The sequence below is a fragment of the Microchirus variegatus genome (assembly GCF_963457635.1).
Source record: "Microchirus variegatus genome assembly, chromosome: 12".
Lineage (NCBI taxonomy): Eukaryota > Metazoa > Chordata > Actinopteri > Pleuronectiformes > Soleidae > Microchirus > Microchirus variegatus.
The window spans coordinates 6,746,851-6,764,008 of NC_139813.1; the positions used below are offsets into that span (position 1 = coordinate 6,746,851).

At 37.0% G+C, this 17,158-nt stretch overlaps 1 protein-coding gene across 1 annotated transcript in view; it reads left to right on the forward strand.

Annotated features, from left to right (window-relative positions):
• Positions 1 to 15,654, forward strand: part of LOC310934677 (uncharacterized protein) — a gene marked incomplete at both ends in the record, with an annotated part of 29,696 nt that extends 14,042 nt beyond the window's left edge. Inside the window, 26 exons of the mRNA XM_083898472.1 lie at positions 1 to 141; positions 741 to 911; positions 1,468 to 1,608; positions 1,809 to 1,982; positions 2,232 to 2,242; positions 3,077 to 3,126; positions 3,227 to 3,298; positions 3,431 to 3,484; positions 3,933 to 3,989; positions 4,199 to 4,258; positions 6,088 to 6,150; positions 6,443 to 6,496; positions 8,393 to 9,117; positions 9,340 to 9,446; positions 9,561 to 9,607; positions 9,691 to 9,830; positions 9,923 to 10,138; positions 11,382 to 11,594; positions 11,672 to 11,821; positions 11,908 to 12,086; positions 12,675 to 12,839; positions 12,921 to 14,324; positions 14,409 to 14,450; positions 15,251 to 15,310; positions 15,427 to 15,493; positions 15,578 to 15,654. Coding sequence (XP_083754598.1) covers positions 1 to 141; positions 741 to 911; positions 1,468 to 1,608; positions 1,809 to 1,982; positions 2,232 to 2,242; positions 3,077 to 3,126; positions 3,227 to 3,298; positions 3,431 to 3,484; positions 3,933 to 3,989; positions 4,199 to 4,258; positions 6,088 to 6,150; positions 6,443 to 6,496; positions 8,393 to 9,117; positions 9,340 to 9,446; positions 9,561 to 9,607; positions 9,691 to 9,830; positions 9,923 to 10,138; positions 11,382 to 11,594; positions 11,672 to 11,821; positions 11,908 to 12,086; positions 12,675 to 12,839; positions 12,921 to 14,324; positions 14,409 to 14,450; positions 15,251 to 15,310; positions 15,427 to 15,493; positions 15,578 to 15,654 — 4,640 coding nt within the window. The remainder of the gene's footprint in view (positions 142 to 740; positions 912 to 1,467; positions 1,609 to 1,808; positions 1,983 to 2,231; positions 2,243 to 3,076; positions 3,127 to 3,226; positions 3,299 to 3,430; positions 3,485 to 3,932; positions 3,990 to 4,198; positions 4,259 to 6,087; positions 6,151 to 6,442; positions 6,497 to 8,392; positions 9,118 to 9,339; positions 9,447 to 9,560; positions 9,608 to 9,690; positions 9,831 to 9,922; positions 10,139 to 11,381; positions 11,595 to 11,671; positions 11,822 to 11,907; positions 12,087 to 12,674; positions 12,840 to 12,920; positions 14,325 to 14,408; positions 14,451 to 15,250; positions 15,311 to 15,426; positions 15,494 to 15,577) is intronic.
• Between the last annotated feature and the right edge of the window lie 1,504 nt (positions 15,655 to 17,158).

Consider the following 17,158-nt stretch of genomic DNA (forward strand, 5'->3'; position numbering starts at 1 on the left):
CTTCTCCAGTTCTCCATGAATATCTTCTGTTCATTGAGTTGAACACCACAGATGTTACAGTGATAGAGCGACTGAGGAACATCAGCTACCCACTCATCATTAACAGCAACATCCAAGTCTCTGACCTCAACATTACTACAGGTAAACTACACAGACATGCTGTATTTGTAATGGTACTATACATTAAATCCATAGCTGTGTTTCCAATATTTTAGTGCAAAGGACTAGGGATGTCCAATATTGGCTTTCTTTTTTTATATAAATAATATTCGATATACTGATATTGTCCAACACTTAATTTCCGATTCAGATATCAACCAATACCAATACTGATATATAGGAGTTTTTTTCTTATCACAAAACTCATTTTAGGTCACATCACGTTTCTCCTGTTGACGCCAAGTGCTTAAGCCTCATTCCCGCCACCTACAGAGTGTTGATAAATTAACATGTAAAATACCTTTAATAAATGCATATATATTTATTGTTATTATCTTCACATTTGAATGTTAACTTAATTTATTTGTTATTAACGTATACAGTACCATGTGGAAAATAGATATATTACAGAAGCGTAGAGTATAAATATATGTATTTATATGTATAAGAGACTCTATTGTTTTCATAAAATCAAATTTTTATCAAAATTCTTTGGGCATTCATCATTTTCTGAAATGTGTGGAAAAATCGATATAAATACATACATTTATGATTTTTTTTGTTCTTTTTTCTGTCTCCAGTTTGTTCTCCAGACAGTGGTGGTTACCAGTGCAGATGTGAGGATCAGTATCGTTGGTCGTGTGACCAGTGTTTAACGTACGGCTCCTGTGACAACATCACTTCTGACACGTGTGGCTGCATCAATGATCTTCCTCCTGATGGACAGTACTGTCAGCATGTTGAACAATACAGTGAGCAACTCTTAAACTCTTAATGAATTGCCACTTTTATGAGTCCTGTTCACAATTTTTCTTTCTTTATTTTTTTTTTTTTTTAATCTAAGCTTTTTTTAATGTGACTTTTATTGTTATTTTGCAACTGAAAGTGAAGCCGAATTGAAATATTTACCTGTTTAAAAATGTCAAAAGTTATAATGCTTTTGAGCAGGTGATGTCGGTCAGAAAGAAACCTTTGGATCATCATTGTTATAACAAGTGAACAAATAATGGACATTTTCATTGTGACTATGGCTGTTTGTTGAAACAAAATTTAATTTGTGACACAATGTTGTTTTAATTCCAGTTCAGTATAACTGGAAATATCATAGTCTTGTCAAAATAAAGTTGTTTCTGTCTATTTTTGAATTCACCCAGTTGCTTCTTTTCTCTCTTGTTCCTCACAGACTTTACATCTTGTCCCGTCACAACACCCTCTCCATCACCAACAAGTAAGACTTGTTCACTCTTACTCATCACTCTGCTCAGAAACATCACAGATCAGACATGACTGAGTTTATATTTTCTGCAGCTTCTCCAGTTCTCCATGAATATCTTCTGTTCATTGAGCTGAACACCACAGATGTTACAGTGATAGAGCGACTGAGGAACATCAGCTACCCACTCATCATTAACAGCAACATCCAAGTCTCTGACCTCAACATTACTACAGGTAAACTACACACACACGTTCTCCCACTGGGTGATGTATTTGGAAAAGTACTATATTATAACCTAATTATAAATATAATCTTTGTCCAATATAGTCTTACTGTATCTGAAATGCATTTTTTTTTAAAGCTATCCATTTTCTACATTATGTCTTGGGAATGTGATAAACCTACATATTATGATATTATATTTCTCTTTTTCTGTCCACAGTTTGTTCTCCAGACAGTGGTGGTTACCAGTGCAGATGTGAGGATCAGTATCGTTGGTCATGTGACCAGTGTTTAACGTACGGATCCTGTGACAACATCACTTCTGACACGTGCGGCTGCATCAATGGTCTTCCTCCTGATGGACAGTACTGTCAGCCTCTGACAGGTAAATGCTGGAGGTCTGTTTAGCATACCTCTTAAATGTCAGTGTTATTAATTTTTCTACTATTCTCCAACAGATGTCTTGACTTGTCCATCGCCAACTCCTCCAAACGGTAGGAAACAACAGATCTGTACTTTCTTTCTTTCTTCTGTCTCCACTCGACCATTCACTCTGATTCACTGAGCTTCTGTTATATAATCCAAACTACATTATGTCTGTCAAATCTGATTTTCACTTTCTTCTTTGTTTCAGCCACCACTGCTGTAACAACACAAAACACCACAGGAATGTCAACACCAACATCACCGATCATAACTGGTATTTATTCAAATAATAATGAACTATTTGAGTTAATGGTCTCAATCGCTGGTTTCAGTTCTTCTCCAATGGCACATGATGTCAATTTTTGTAAATATTTTGTTCTCATTTACAGTAAAATAACACGTTAGATGTGTGATTGAAGGCTGGTTTCATTTAATACAGTGGTCCCAAACTTCTTAGATGGGGACTCACTTTTGAATTGGTAAACAAATCATTTGCAAGGGATGTTTGGTTTTATAATTACAACCTTAAATGCACATGAATCTTGAGTAAAAGTTTGTTTGGGGGAACCCAAAAATGTGAATTTCCAGTTTGAAAAACTGAAATGGTGTCAGTCAAATCGCTAATTGCTAAAAAAAAATAGTTTGTTTTTATATATTTGCAAATGGATCTTTTATATACAGTAAAAGACCACCAATAGACATGCTGTATTAGCCACTCCTGTCCCCTGCTATCGTGTTACCAGCATGGTGTTGCCTACTCAGACTGTTGTTGTTGTTACTAAGGCAAGTGAAACTAAGCTCCCAAGAGCTCACAAACAAAACAATCCAGGTAGCTGACGTGGTAGCTGGTGAAGTACATCTATCTCTCTGGCCTCAATCATATGTCTCTGACTTTTCCATGTAGACCTTATTATTTGTGAGTGATGTAATCAGAAGTGGATAATGAAATGTTCACTCCACAAATGCACGGTCCTTACAATTTGTGTTATTTGAAGGTCATGTTATTGAAAAGGACAAATGTCACTGACACGTTATTCCAAATGTTCTTCACAGACACAACAGCAGATCTCAACACAACAGCGCTCACCACCTCACAACCAACTGTAACCAGTACGCACTTCATCTCTTCATCCCTTGTTTCTAATTATCGGCAAATAACATTTTTTAAGGTTCTGAATAAAAATCTTAAAATCTTTTCTTTAGACTCAACAACCTTTGCTACGACAGACTTCAACACCACAACGGCTACAACCCAACCAACAACAACTATAACAAGTGATTAATTCAATTTTTTTTTTTTAAAAACTGTTCAAAAACAACAGAGTGATTTTAGTGTTGTCTTGTCACGACCTTCTCTCTCTTTCTGTAAATAACTCAACACTGAAATAAGAGTTCCTCACATTCCAGACTCCACACCCAGCAGTACCACACCTACATCTGTGCCATCAACTGCAGTGACCAGTAAGTCTTTGAAAAATGTATTCATTCATTCAGTATTCATCATGTATTCATACTTACATTGTTATTGTTAGTTGTGAGTACTACAATAGCAACAACAGCATTGTAGCAAGTGCAGTTTACGTTGTCGTGGTTATTCTAAAATGTTTATTACAAGTGACTCAGCAAATTCTGTAGAGTTAAATTTGGATTTCATTCATTTTACTTTTGGGCTTTTGCTTTTGTACTTTTGTTTCCCATTGTTTGGGGAAGTTCTACATGTTCCAATGATAGTGTCAAATTTCTATTAACAAATTGTACAGTTTTCAAATTGCAAATAGGCTGTTGGGTAAGTGGCTGGACCTGGAAAGTTAAAACAATGATTTTGAAGTTAATATTACAGTATGTCATTTTTAAATGGCTCTACTTTGAATTGTTAGTAATGCATTTTTTAATGTTTTTTTTTGTTCAGATTCAACCCCTGTTGCTACTACAGGCGCAACCACTGCTACACCAACAGTTGTTACGAGTAAGTGCTGAAAATAATTTGATAAGCAGCTCTGTGAAAGAGAATGTTTAAAGTTTGAATCTGAACACAACACTGGTTCAGGTATAAGGCATAAAGGTGACACCACACTCTAATCTTTAATACATTAAATTAAATATATCTTCACCTTAACATTGACACATCATATCATTAGCCTTTTGTAATTTCCTTAACTGCACTCTGTTTTCCAGATTCAACACCCACGACACCAGATCTCAACGCAACTGCAACAACGCCAATCGATGTAACAAGTAAGATTTGGATCACTTCATTTTTTTTTATTAAAAAAACATGCAAACACATCAGCAATGTGAACAACTTTAACAGCCAATATTTATTTTAATCACATTATAATGAAAACTATGGCAACTAGTATCAATTTTACTTTACCATACCAATTAAAATGTATATACAATATTCAGTGACACTGAGACAAACTAATATAATATTAATATACAGTAAAGTGGTGGCTTTAAGTACTACACAAAAATGACTACTGACTACTACTGCTGCAACACCAATACTTGTAATAGTTTTTGTTGCGTTATTGTTTTAATATTTCCGGGCTATGTACACACATAGCTGCCTTTTTTTTAATGTAAGTTTAGATGAAAACTTCTGTGACAATGATCTGGTGTGTACAATGTTATGTAACGAAAAAAGACAAAATATTGGTTTCCGTAAATCCCCAGGTTTGTGTGTACATTACACACATGTGGATGTCTGTAATACAATAACACATTTATACTTGACCTGCTAAATTTGTAACACTAAACTTCATGAGCAGATTTTCCATTTTAAAGGTTAAAACATAACTTTCTATTTCATCCATACTGGCCACCAGAGGCGGTGCGTAAAGCACTGGATATCTCCACCTCGCGCATGCGCATTTCGAGTACCTAGTACTTCGTTTGCAACCTCGTGCCGACAGTTGGAGCCGCGGGCAACCCGGAACAGATACTCAACACCGGAAGATATAGCCTTCCTGGTGTCACGTGGGGGGGTCACAGGTGACTATGTTGGTATTAGGTACTCGAAATGCACATGTGCGAGGTGGACAAATCCAGTGCTTTACGCACCGCCTCTGGCTGTCATCCAGGATTCATAGAACCGTAGTTACATTCGTAACTGTCACTGTTTTATTTTTTAAAACTTTACTAAAGGCTCAGATTTAATTATCCCCCACGCACCAATAGCAAGTAGTGACTAATGCTGCGTTCCAGAGCCCATCCAAACAAATGTGATGTGGGACTTACAGTATCCTACCTGAATTTTACTAGCTCCTACTTCAAAGCATTCCAGCAATTGAAGTCGAATGTTAGAAAACATGGACGATCGCGGCGCTTTAGACTTATGTTAGAAGAGGCATTTTGACTGTCAGCAAATCAGTCTACTTACATACACAAGCGAGCCGTTTATGCGATATATATAACGTCATGAGTATACTTTTACTGTAGCCCTACGTATCTTCATGCTGACAGATAACAACAACAACATAATTTCACGCCATAACATGGAAAACAAGTTGTTAGAAAAATTGCTGTGTTTAAAACAACTCTATACACAGAAAAGTAAAGCTTATAGCGTATTCGTGGTTTGGATGGGCTCTGGAACGCAGCATTAGTAGTCAGTAACTTTCGATATCATCCTTTTGATTTTGACAACCACAACTGGGGTGAACACAACAACGTTGTTTCAACAACACCAGTAACAAGTAAGACATGTAAGACTTTAAATATGAATGTGAAATAGTTCAATTAGAATCACTTGGCATCCAACGTCTTCTGTGCAATTTAAATGAATTGCACATTTTTCCCAGATTCAATTATGCCATGTTGCAATGGCATAATTGTACTGTTTTATTTGTAATGCAATGTAAAAAGAAAGCTTATTTTGACAATGAATAGTCTTGTGCATCTGTAACTATTGTACACATAAAGTCAATAAAATATGACAATTATTGAAATGTAACTATAGGCAATGATTTTCTAGTACTTAATTAACAACTGCTTCAAAGCCAGTGAATGATGAATGACACAAATATTTTCAAATGTCATAATTTGTTTAATTATTTTTGCAGATTCTACAACTATCAATCCACCAGAAACGAACACATCAACAGCTGCAACACCAACAGCAGCAAGTCAGTTGTTTAACATAACCCCCCATGACTTTAAAAGTAAAATTTTGAGTGATAGTGTATTATACCTTGTTTCAATTACATTAATTTTCATTTAAACCCACTGGATGATAATTACTAATACTAACACATGTATTACTTTTCATACCTACTACTATACTATTGATTGATTGGTTGTGCTTTGTGCTTTGTATGTTTCCTGAAAAAAACTGAACAAATGATAGTAAATCATCTGTGTCATTATTAAATGGTGGTGACACTTTGCTGGGTTTAAATTATTCTGTTTGATTTCCAGATTCATCACCTGTTGTTACAAACGCTACAACAGCTGCGACAACACCAGTAACAAGTAAGCGATGACCAATAATGCAGTGTGAACCTGAACCAGGCATAATGGTGTACTCCAGTTGTGGTTGGAAGTCAGAATTTCCGAGTTCCAAGTCAAATGTCTGAAAAATTGCCCACCCAAGTTCCAACTCAGCAACTTCACAAACTCAGATATTGGATTCCAAGATGGCCGCCACTTGAATTATAAGTAAAACCAGTGCTAGTTTTACTGTTAATTGCAGTTTTATATTATTTGTTTCACGCTAAGTCAGTTGTACACAAAGCACCTTTCATTCTTTTGTCCATAGACATGTTGCTACATTGTTTAAATTAATAAACTACTAAATCAGACATAACACTAACAAATCATCACGATACATTTTAACTTAAAGTTTTAAACATAACAGCTATTAAATGCATTTTTAAATGTCAACCTTTGCATTTTCCTTTAATTATCTTTGCACATACTGTATTACAATATGAATACCGCAGATATTAACGAATTAACTACATCGAATTAACAGTTACAGGTCAGCTCTGTAAAATATTTACTACTCTTTTCTTAGGTATTACCATGGCAATGGAATAGAGCCAGATGTTTGTGGAAATTATGAACATTGGTTCTGAGATTATTATTATTATTATTATTTATTTTTTAAATACAATTTTAGTTGCGATAGTACAACCTTTATTGTGGAATTTATTTGGGCCACCTTGAAAAATGGCTGGTTTGGAATATACATAGCTAACAGAATGCTGAAGATTGGTGTTCCAAACAGCTCCACTCTTGACCCGTTTTTGCTATCCCTTTCTTTGATCTTTTATCAAATTTAGTGATCTTTGTTTTGTCTATGATACCCACAACTATGTCCCAAACAAGGCCACCATATGCTACCTAATACCTTGTTGTTTCTACTTTTATTTGACCCCAAAAAACTCAAATACAACAGTCCCAAGTAATCAAAATTTAGCAGTTCTGAGAAACAAATCATAGGCATTATGAGGCCATACTAAGTCCAACGTAGCATTATAAAACTGCAACTTACATTTATATAGCATAAACAATAATTCTAGGTTTTAGTGGCTAATCTGTTTGGTTTTTTTGTGCATTCAAGTGATCTTTAAATGATAGTAACTATGCTTGCACTGTATTATTTTCAGCTCTTAACGTGACCAGCCAAAATGTCACGATGAGTGCCACCACATCGATCACTACAATTTCAACTACCACCTCTCTCCCCACAACTCCATTGAGAATTACTACTTCTGCCTCCACCACAACCACTACTACCACAATTTCCACCACACCAGTCAGCACAACTAATACCACTACTCCCACCACAACTACTAATACTACTGCTAGTACAACCACCACTACACCAGTTAGCACAACTACTACCCCCACCACAACAACTAATACCACTACTCCCACCACAACTACTAATACTACTGCTAGTACAACCACCACTACACCAGTTAGCACAACTACTACCCCCACCACAACAACTAATACCACTACTCCCACCACAACTACTAATACTACTGCTAGTACAACCACCACTACACCAGTTAGCACAACTACTACCCCCACCACAACAATTAATACCACTACTCCCACCACAACTACTAATACTACTACTAGTACAACCACCACTACACCAGTTAGCACAACTACTACCCCCACCACAACTAATACCACTACTCCCACCACAACTACTAATACTACTACTAGTACAACCACCACTACACCAGTTAGCACAACTACTACCCCCACCACAACAACTAATACCACTACTCCCACCACAACTACTAATACTACTGCTAGTACAACCACCACTACACCAGTTAGCACAACTACTACCCCCACCACAACAACTAATACCACTACTCCCACCACAACTACTAATACTACTACTAGTACAACCACCACTACACCAGTTAGCACAACTACTACCCCTACCACAACAACTAATACCACTACTCCCACCACAACTGATACCACTTCTCCCACCACAATTAATACCACTTCAACCACAATTTCTTCTACATCCGTTAGCACTACTACCCCTAACACAACCACTATTACAACCACTAATTCCACTGCTACCATAATTTCTTCTACATCAGTTAGCACAACTAGCACAACTACTACCCCCACCACAACAACTAATACCACTACTCCCACCACAACTGATACCACTACCCCCACCACAACAACTAATACAACTACTACCATAATTCCTTCTACATCCGTTAGCACTACTAACCCTACCACAACCACTATTACGACTACTACTCCTGCCACAACTACTACACCTCCAACCACTACTACCACTACCACCACAACTACTACACCTACCACCACTACTCCCACCACAACTACTACACCTCCAACCACTACAACCACTACTCCCACCACAACTACTACACCTCCAACCACTACAACCACTACTCCCACCACAACTACTACACCTCCAACCACTACAACCACTACTCCCACCACAACTACTACACCTACCACCACTACTCCCACCACAACTACTACACCTCCAACCACTACTACCACTACTCCCACCACAACTACTACACCTCCAACCACTACTACAACTCCGGAAAGCATGACAACTACCTTACCACCCACAGGTAATTTTTTACAACGAAAATAAATCTAGCCATGTCACATTGTGTACTGTTTTATTGAAATATATTGCTTGAGTATGTATTCAATAGTTTGTTAAAGCTCACGAGCCACTTGATATCTCAAAGCTGTAGAAACAGTTATTTTAAAGGATATACGATACATTTTGTGGGTTAGAAGGGAACATATGCATATCTTAGTTGTTTATATTTTATCTTTCTTCTCAGGTTTTGAGGTGGAAATGTCAATGAAATTAGACATGGACTATTCATCAGAATTGAGTGATCCAACAACTACCGAGTACAAAAATTTAAAATCAAGAATTGATTCAGTGGTAAGTGTAACTGTAAACTGTACTGTAAAAACCATACTCAATTTACCTTGTAAATGTTTAATTATGCTTGATTACTTGTATTTATGTTATCTGTAATCATATCTTCTCCCACAGTTAAAGGGGAATTTTGACCAAATCACTAGTTTTGTAAGGCGTTTCAGGTACAGTATGGCATTTCTGCTGTGACCAACTATTTTTATTTTGTCCCATGCCATATCTCAATTTTGGAATCTTGTTCTTACAGAAAAGGAAGTGTGATCACAGACTTTGTGGTGGTGACAACACAAGTCGACTATGATGAATTATTAGCAGAAAACCAAAAACTCCCAGATGCAATGAGCTCCATTGCTCCTGTCACTGACCCCATTTCTGTATTTTTCAAAAGTAAGTTATGGAAGGCTAGTATTTTAAATTTTTTTATTTCACTTGACTGAATCCATGGTTGTCTCTGTTGTTAAATTTTGCTTTATACAAAGGTCCAACTTCATTCAGCATTCCGGACATTACCTACACTGGTAGCAGCATTTCCTTGAAGTGTGAGCCCCCAGACAATTCTAATCTTGGCGTAATTAGTGCTTCATGGAAAGTCAAAGGAAGGATTATTGACAATCCGACAAGTGGACGGTTTAAAATAACTACATCTGGAAGCATGTCCATACTTGAAATATCCAACGTCATCCATGCTGATAGCGGTAAGTCAGTGCTGGCAAAAATGTGTTTGATTATAAGAAATCACAAACTCTGAACAAAACTCTGTTATATATGTATATGTTATGATATGAATAATATGACATGAGATCTCATAAATTGTGGTTCAATATGAACACGTAAAGAAAACATGTATCCTCGGACTCTGTTACGACTTTTCAGTGGTTCTTTTCTGGTTCTTTCCACTCCTCACTGAGGAATATGGATGACTGAGATGCACCTCACTGAGGCTGTAGCCGCTCCCCCATGCCCACTGGCCTCTTGCTGGTCTTGATGCCGCTGCTCATCCCCAGAGCAGCAGGGCAGATGAACATTAACCTACAATCTACGTATCTGACCAATAGCAGATTGGTACTCTGATCACTTTGGTTCACAAATTATAGTGCATTACTCGATTTGCCTCTGTGAACATGAACCACAAAATTAATCAAATTTACATCATGAAAAACAGACTATTGGGTGTAAACACACCCTAAAGCCCAATTTATACTTCTGCGTAAAGCGCTCTGCGTAGGTTACGCAGAGACTCTGCGTCGACGCAGAGCCTGTTGAAGAGCCTCCACGTCGTCTCCGACTGCACAAAATATTTTTGAAGTGTCCGTCACTCTGTCAAGGGACAACGGAGACGGCAAGAGCTGCGATTGGTCCTCAGGACAGGCCGAGCTAAGCTGCTCTGTGCCGGCTCACAATGAGCACCGAGCGTCTACAGACGCGGAGCTGATCCCCGCCGATAACGCCGCTGCCAAACTATAAATATGTCATATCTTAACACACACAGCACATGTTTAGACTCTAAATGGCCAATTTCTCGCCTCAAATTATCTTAAAACTGCGTTCCGTGACACAGAAAAGTGAGAAACGGCTACTGTTTCAACAACAACAGTCTTTCTCTCTCTTTCTTTCTCGGACGCCACTGCTCACTGTAGCCTGAAGCAGAACAACCTTGCGCAGCGACCCCTACTGATCGGGCGGGAAATTGCAGCGCGTGTCCGTCAGACAGACGGATAACGCATACGCAGTCGGAGAATTATAATGTGGCCTTAAGATACCACCAGTTCTCGTCCTTGGCCTTGTATTAGTATATTTTACTCTGTAAAGGCAGTGAATAACCATAATGGATATGCTAGGATAATGCTCTCGACTGTTACATAAATCACTATCAAAATACTTGGTAATATTTTCAGATACCTATTTCCCTTCATGAATTCATGTTTCTTTTGATAATAGGGCTTTACAGTTGCATTCTGAACAAAGGAACAATGACTTTCCTCCAAGAAGGATTTGTCTCACAAGACAATATCATAGAAGCTCCCATTGTGAGACTACAGCAGGAAATCAATGTTAAATGCAACGATGATGTAAAAACTCAGCCACTTAAATGCTGCGTGCAGCGTCCCTACAGTGTCAAGTGGTTTCAAGATGGAGACCAATTAAGTTCAGGTATGAAGCGACATTGAAGACTCGTTCGACCCATGCTTGTGAAGTTTGTCTCATTAACAATAACATTTCATTTTCAGTTCCTGTTGATGATGGAGAATCCAACTGCATCAATCACAATTTCGAAATAGAAACGTGCGTTGAGTCCATTGTCAAAGAAACTTTTGTGTGTAGGGTAGATAACCCTTCAAGTTATGAAATGACCATGACCATGACCATTTTCTTACAAGGTAACAATATAATTTAAGCTGTAACTATACTCTTCTTTCACTGTTGTACCTTCTTTTTCACTAATTTGACAATTTGTCTCTCTAAGATGTCAACTGTGAGGATGATCTGTATGGCGCTGGGCGAGTAGGTGACAGAGCCACCATAGGATGTGAGGAAGGCCAAAAAGGAAGCATGACTGCGATATGTCAGGACACAGGAGAATGGAAACTTGAGGAGGACACCTGCATTGTAGTAGAAATCATTGAGTTATTAATTGATTCAGAGGTTGGTGAGCTACTCTATTATTATTATACTATTAATATTATTATATATAAAGGGTCTATTACAGACATGGGTGGAGGATGACATTTATGTCACATGGACCATAGAAGACCCCCAGCAGATGTGGAAACTGAATTGGCAACTTAGATTAGATTCATTATCAAATGATTTTGTTCAATGAATTTATTATTTTTTTAAAGAAGTTGTGAACTTTTTTTCATAAATAAACAATATAAACAAATATGCAGCTTCACATTCACAAAAAGCTTAGCTTTTAGTTGAGGCATATTTATTTAAAGTATATTATGGCATTAATAATTATAAGATTACATCACACATGCATCCATTCGGGGTGAAGCACATAAATGTAATCTTTTCTGGGTTTTGCCACAAATGTTCAGAAATGAAGATGCCTCTTCACTGAAAGATGAGATGTCTTCAAGATATCTAGCATTCACGTTGCTACTGACCCAACGATTTGTGGAATACTATGACCTGGATAAATAAGAATCTACACAGACGTCATGTACTGTATATTTGTATTTCAAGAAAACCTGGGATCATTTTTTCCCCTCTTTCTTTATCTTTCAGGATTTGGTTGTGGCGGAAGTTCCAGAATTTGTAGCAAATCTCAGTCGAACCATACAGGAGGAAGAATTGGAAATTACAAATTCAACTGAAACCATAGCGGCTGTTGTTGATATTTTAACTAATGTTGCAAACACTGCTCAAACTGTTGATGAAACAGACATGCTGGTAAGTAAAACTGATGCCTTTTAAGTAAAGTTTTTTGACCCTTAGATGAAAATGTTACTCTTTTCTCTTTCTATTCTGCAGAATATTCTACAAAGTGTTAATGTCATCATTAGTGAAGACACAAGAGAGACCTGGCTTGTTCTGAATGCAAATGAAACGAGGAATGCCAGCTCACAGTTGTTGGGTGTTCTGGAGAGACTCTCCAATGGCTTGGTTGGGGAGTTTGCTCTTGAGACTTCACGGATCATGCTCAATAGAACCATCTTTAATGACAACTTCACAGCAGACCTGAACTCCAGCATCTCCTTAACCATTTCAAATATCGGTATGAGCAACGTCTTTATTACCACCATCATTCTGTCTACTCTTAATAATGTTATGCCAACACGGAACTCCACCTTTGACGCCAACTTGTTCAATGCCACCAGCAATGATACTTCAAGTGACAATGCCATCAATGCTGCAGTGGTGCTTATCACAATAAATTCCAGTAGAACTGACAATGTCTCCCTGAGCTACAACAAGTTGAACAGCTCCTTGACACTAAACCCACAGTGTGTCTTCTGGAATTTCACTCTCTTTGATAAACTTGGAGCTTGGGACGACAATGGATGTACATTTGTTTCTGACATAAACAATACAGTGACCTGCAGCTGTGACCACCTCACCTCCTTCTCGATTCTCATGGCAACAGATATCCCACCATCAGTGAGAGTAGCCTTGGATATAATAACTTATGTTGGAGTTGGTATATCATTGGCAAGCTTGCTTATATGTCTGATTATTGAGGGATGTGTTTGGAAAGCTCTTACCAGAAACAGCACCGGTTTCATGCGACATGTTTCCATCATTAACACCGCCCTGTCTCTGTTGATTGCTGATATCTGTTTCATCATTGGTGCCTCTATAGCTAATAATCCCCTTGAAAACCCAGGGGAGGACTACGTAGTTCCAATTGGACCATGTAGCGCAGCAACATTTTTCATGCACTTTTTTTACCTTGCTCTGTTTTTCTGGATGCTTGTGTCAGGCCTTCTGCTTTTTTACCGGACAGTTATGGTCTTTCATTACATGTCAAAGTCAGCCATGTTGGCCATTGGTTTCTGTTTGGGCTATGGCTGTCCTCTGATTATAGCTGTGGTAACTGTTGCTGTCACAGCACCAGGAGAAGGATACATCAGGGAAGATAACGCTTGTTGGCTGAACTGGTTCGAGACACATGCTCTTCTGGCCTTGGTGATACCAGCCTTGACCATTGTTTTCATCAATATTTTGATTGTAATTGTGGTCTTGATCAAAATGTTAAGAAGGAGTGTTGGAGAAAATGCCCCAGCAGATGAAAAGCATACACTGGTGGTCATTGCAAGATGTGTAATAATTTTGACTCCATTATTTGGACTGACATGGTCTTTGGGAGTTGGAACTATGATATCATCAAGAAATGAAGGAATCCACATTGCCTTTGCATTCTTCAATTCGTTGCAGGTATTTTCTTTTTTGTATTATAAAATATTTTGTGATTAATTAACTCTGACTGTTGCTGACTTTGTGATGTCTGTTTTTCCTCAGGGTTTCTTTATTTTAGTATTTGGGACACTACTTGATTCAAAGGTAGGTTGATTTTATAGGAATAGTAATCTCTATTTGTGCCGTCTGTGTCCTATCAACATTACAACACAATATGTACAGTGCTGGTGCCTGTCTTACAGCACAAACAGCAATCAGTGAGAAAATAGATACAATTACAATTGGTCAAAATTAAGCTTATTAATTAAGCTGTCAAGTTGTAATTACTAGCGGTTTTGTGGACACTGTGTCTATCTCCATCGTTGACATGAGATTCCATGCAGAACAATGGTTCAGTAACATTAAGGAAGAGACAATGAATTACGTGATTCTTTGTTAGTAAATCTGGAGATATATATTAAATTAGTTTGTGTCACTATTAAGCTGCTGCTTTTACTCAGTCTGTTACTGCTTTTAAATGTAACACAGGACATCCTGAATTTGAAGATTTTCAGAGAACTCAATAACATGATTTACAAATTTGAACAATGCAATTTTATACACAGAGTCTTGTGTTTCTATCAAAAAAGAGGCTTGATATCATCCCATAAAACAGTTTGACATCACACTCTGTGCAATATATTAACTCTCAACATATTTAAATGATCCATAATAGAATATGCCTAGTTATTGTGCATGGTGGCTATTGTCATGTTTACTTGTATACCTGGATGATTGTTGGTAACTGCAACTGAAAATAATAGTTGTTTATATATATACACATGGGCAAAAAAACCAAAATGTAAATCAAAAAATGGTCTTTAAGAGTAGCAGTTTTGCTTATTACACACTGGTCGAATGCTAATAATCCTTTTTGACCATGGTAAATATGTTTGTGTCTTTAGATACGTTCTATTCTTTCAAGAAAGATACCCAGAGCAGGAAGTGGCTCAAATACAACAAGAGTAAGTGATATACAATACATATATATATATTTTTTTTTTTACATACCTTATAACTACTAATACATGACATTATTGCCAGCAAATGCCATTCATTTACATATGATTTGTTTCCACAGAGCACAAGTGCTGGTGCTTCCTCATTAAGTGGATCAAGTGTGATAGGTCGACTACTTGGAAGAAGATGTATGCTCTTTTTTCCACTTTGAGCATATTTTTCCTGGTTACATGAATGACTGTTTTTTATTGACTTTTTCTTACATCTTTCAGATATCTACCATGTTTCACAAGCTGCAAACTCAAGCAACAGTGGTGCATCAGAGTCATTTGTCAGTATGAACACATAAAATGATTCAAAACATCTGTCGGATGTGATCATTTAAGAAAAATCTCAGTAATCAATGAAACTGTGAATTTATTTATATTTTTTTTCTTGACAACTGCTGTGGGTTGTGTGTAATCATGCTATGTTTGAGTTTGATGTTCAATACCACAAATGCATGAGAGCCAGAGTAGTTTACATGGATATTGCAGGATTGGAAGCATTTGATGGTTAGTAAATAGCTAATGCTTACTGGATAACTTAACTTGCATAAATGAAAGGTTCAGTATGTAGTAATTGGGGGATCTGTTGAAAGAAAAGGAATGCAATAATTATAATTATGTCTGAAACTATGAGTAGTTGTTACTTAGAATGAGCCCAATATGGGGGCAGGTCCTCTTTCAGCATCTGAAGTGTTGTTCTGGCTTTCAAGGTGGCTTTATAGATGTATTAATGTTAACTGAGGGCCATCATAGTTTGACCTTCTACATTTCGGGTGTCTATTTGCAACCTCAATGCCTCCAATTCTACCTACTGAACCTTGACTCTTCAAGTAAAAAGTAGCTAGAACTTCACAAAGTGCACTAATGACCCAGATTTATTTGTTCCTTAAAAATTGCACATTTTATTTGAACAGTATTTAGTAAGTGACTCTGCTTAGTAGTGTTACGTGACGTTTTGCATCATGAACAGAAATGATCTTGAAAAAGGAATCGAGAATCGCTCATACAATAGCCAGAATAAAGATATATGAATAAAAACTACAAAAACAAACTACAACAAAAACCTAATAAATGTGGTAATATTCATCCACAGGAGACGTCCAATATGTGTTTATATGAGGTCACCTGGTTATGAGTCCTTCATTTATGCATGTAAACTGTTTGAAAAACGTGTTGGTTGCTCTTAGCAAGCCCCATGCACTTATGCCCAATAAATTATATTTTTGTTGAATTGCTCAGATTTGAAGTTTTCTTGCAAACTGTGGTCTGAAACGGATGTGTTTCAGCTTAACAACATCTCTGGAAACTTTGACATATTTGCTGTACTCAAAGACTGTTTCTAAAGATGGATGATATGGAAGCTGCCAAAACCAAAAAGTGCAGTATAGATCACATCCCTTCCTCCCAGTCAGAGACCACCAGTGTACTTAAATAATTTACACAAATCTCATTACTTTGATCCTTGTTAAATATGTGTGTTGTGTCAAGTTTTTAATGCAGATGTATTATATATATATATATATATATATATATTTTTAAGACTACAGACATTGAAAGAGTGTGTTTTTTAAGAGGATACCAGACACACATTGCTTATTGCATGATTATCCTATTAATTATTAACATCCTATTAACTATTTTAAATATAACATAGTATATAACATGAAGTCATAAACATAAATAAGTGTAATATGTCAGTTAGTATAGAAGCATATACAGGAGTAAGATCTAGAAGATGCTGCTTGTGCGTACACTGAAAAAACTGAAACATTGGCTCAACTTAAAAACATTTAAGTAATCTGTCAC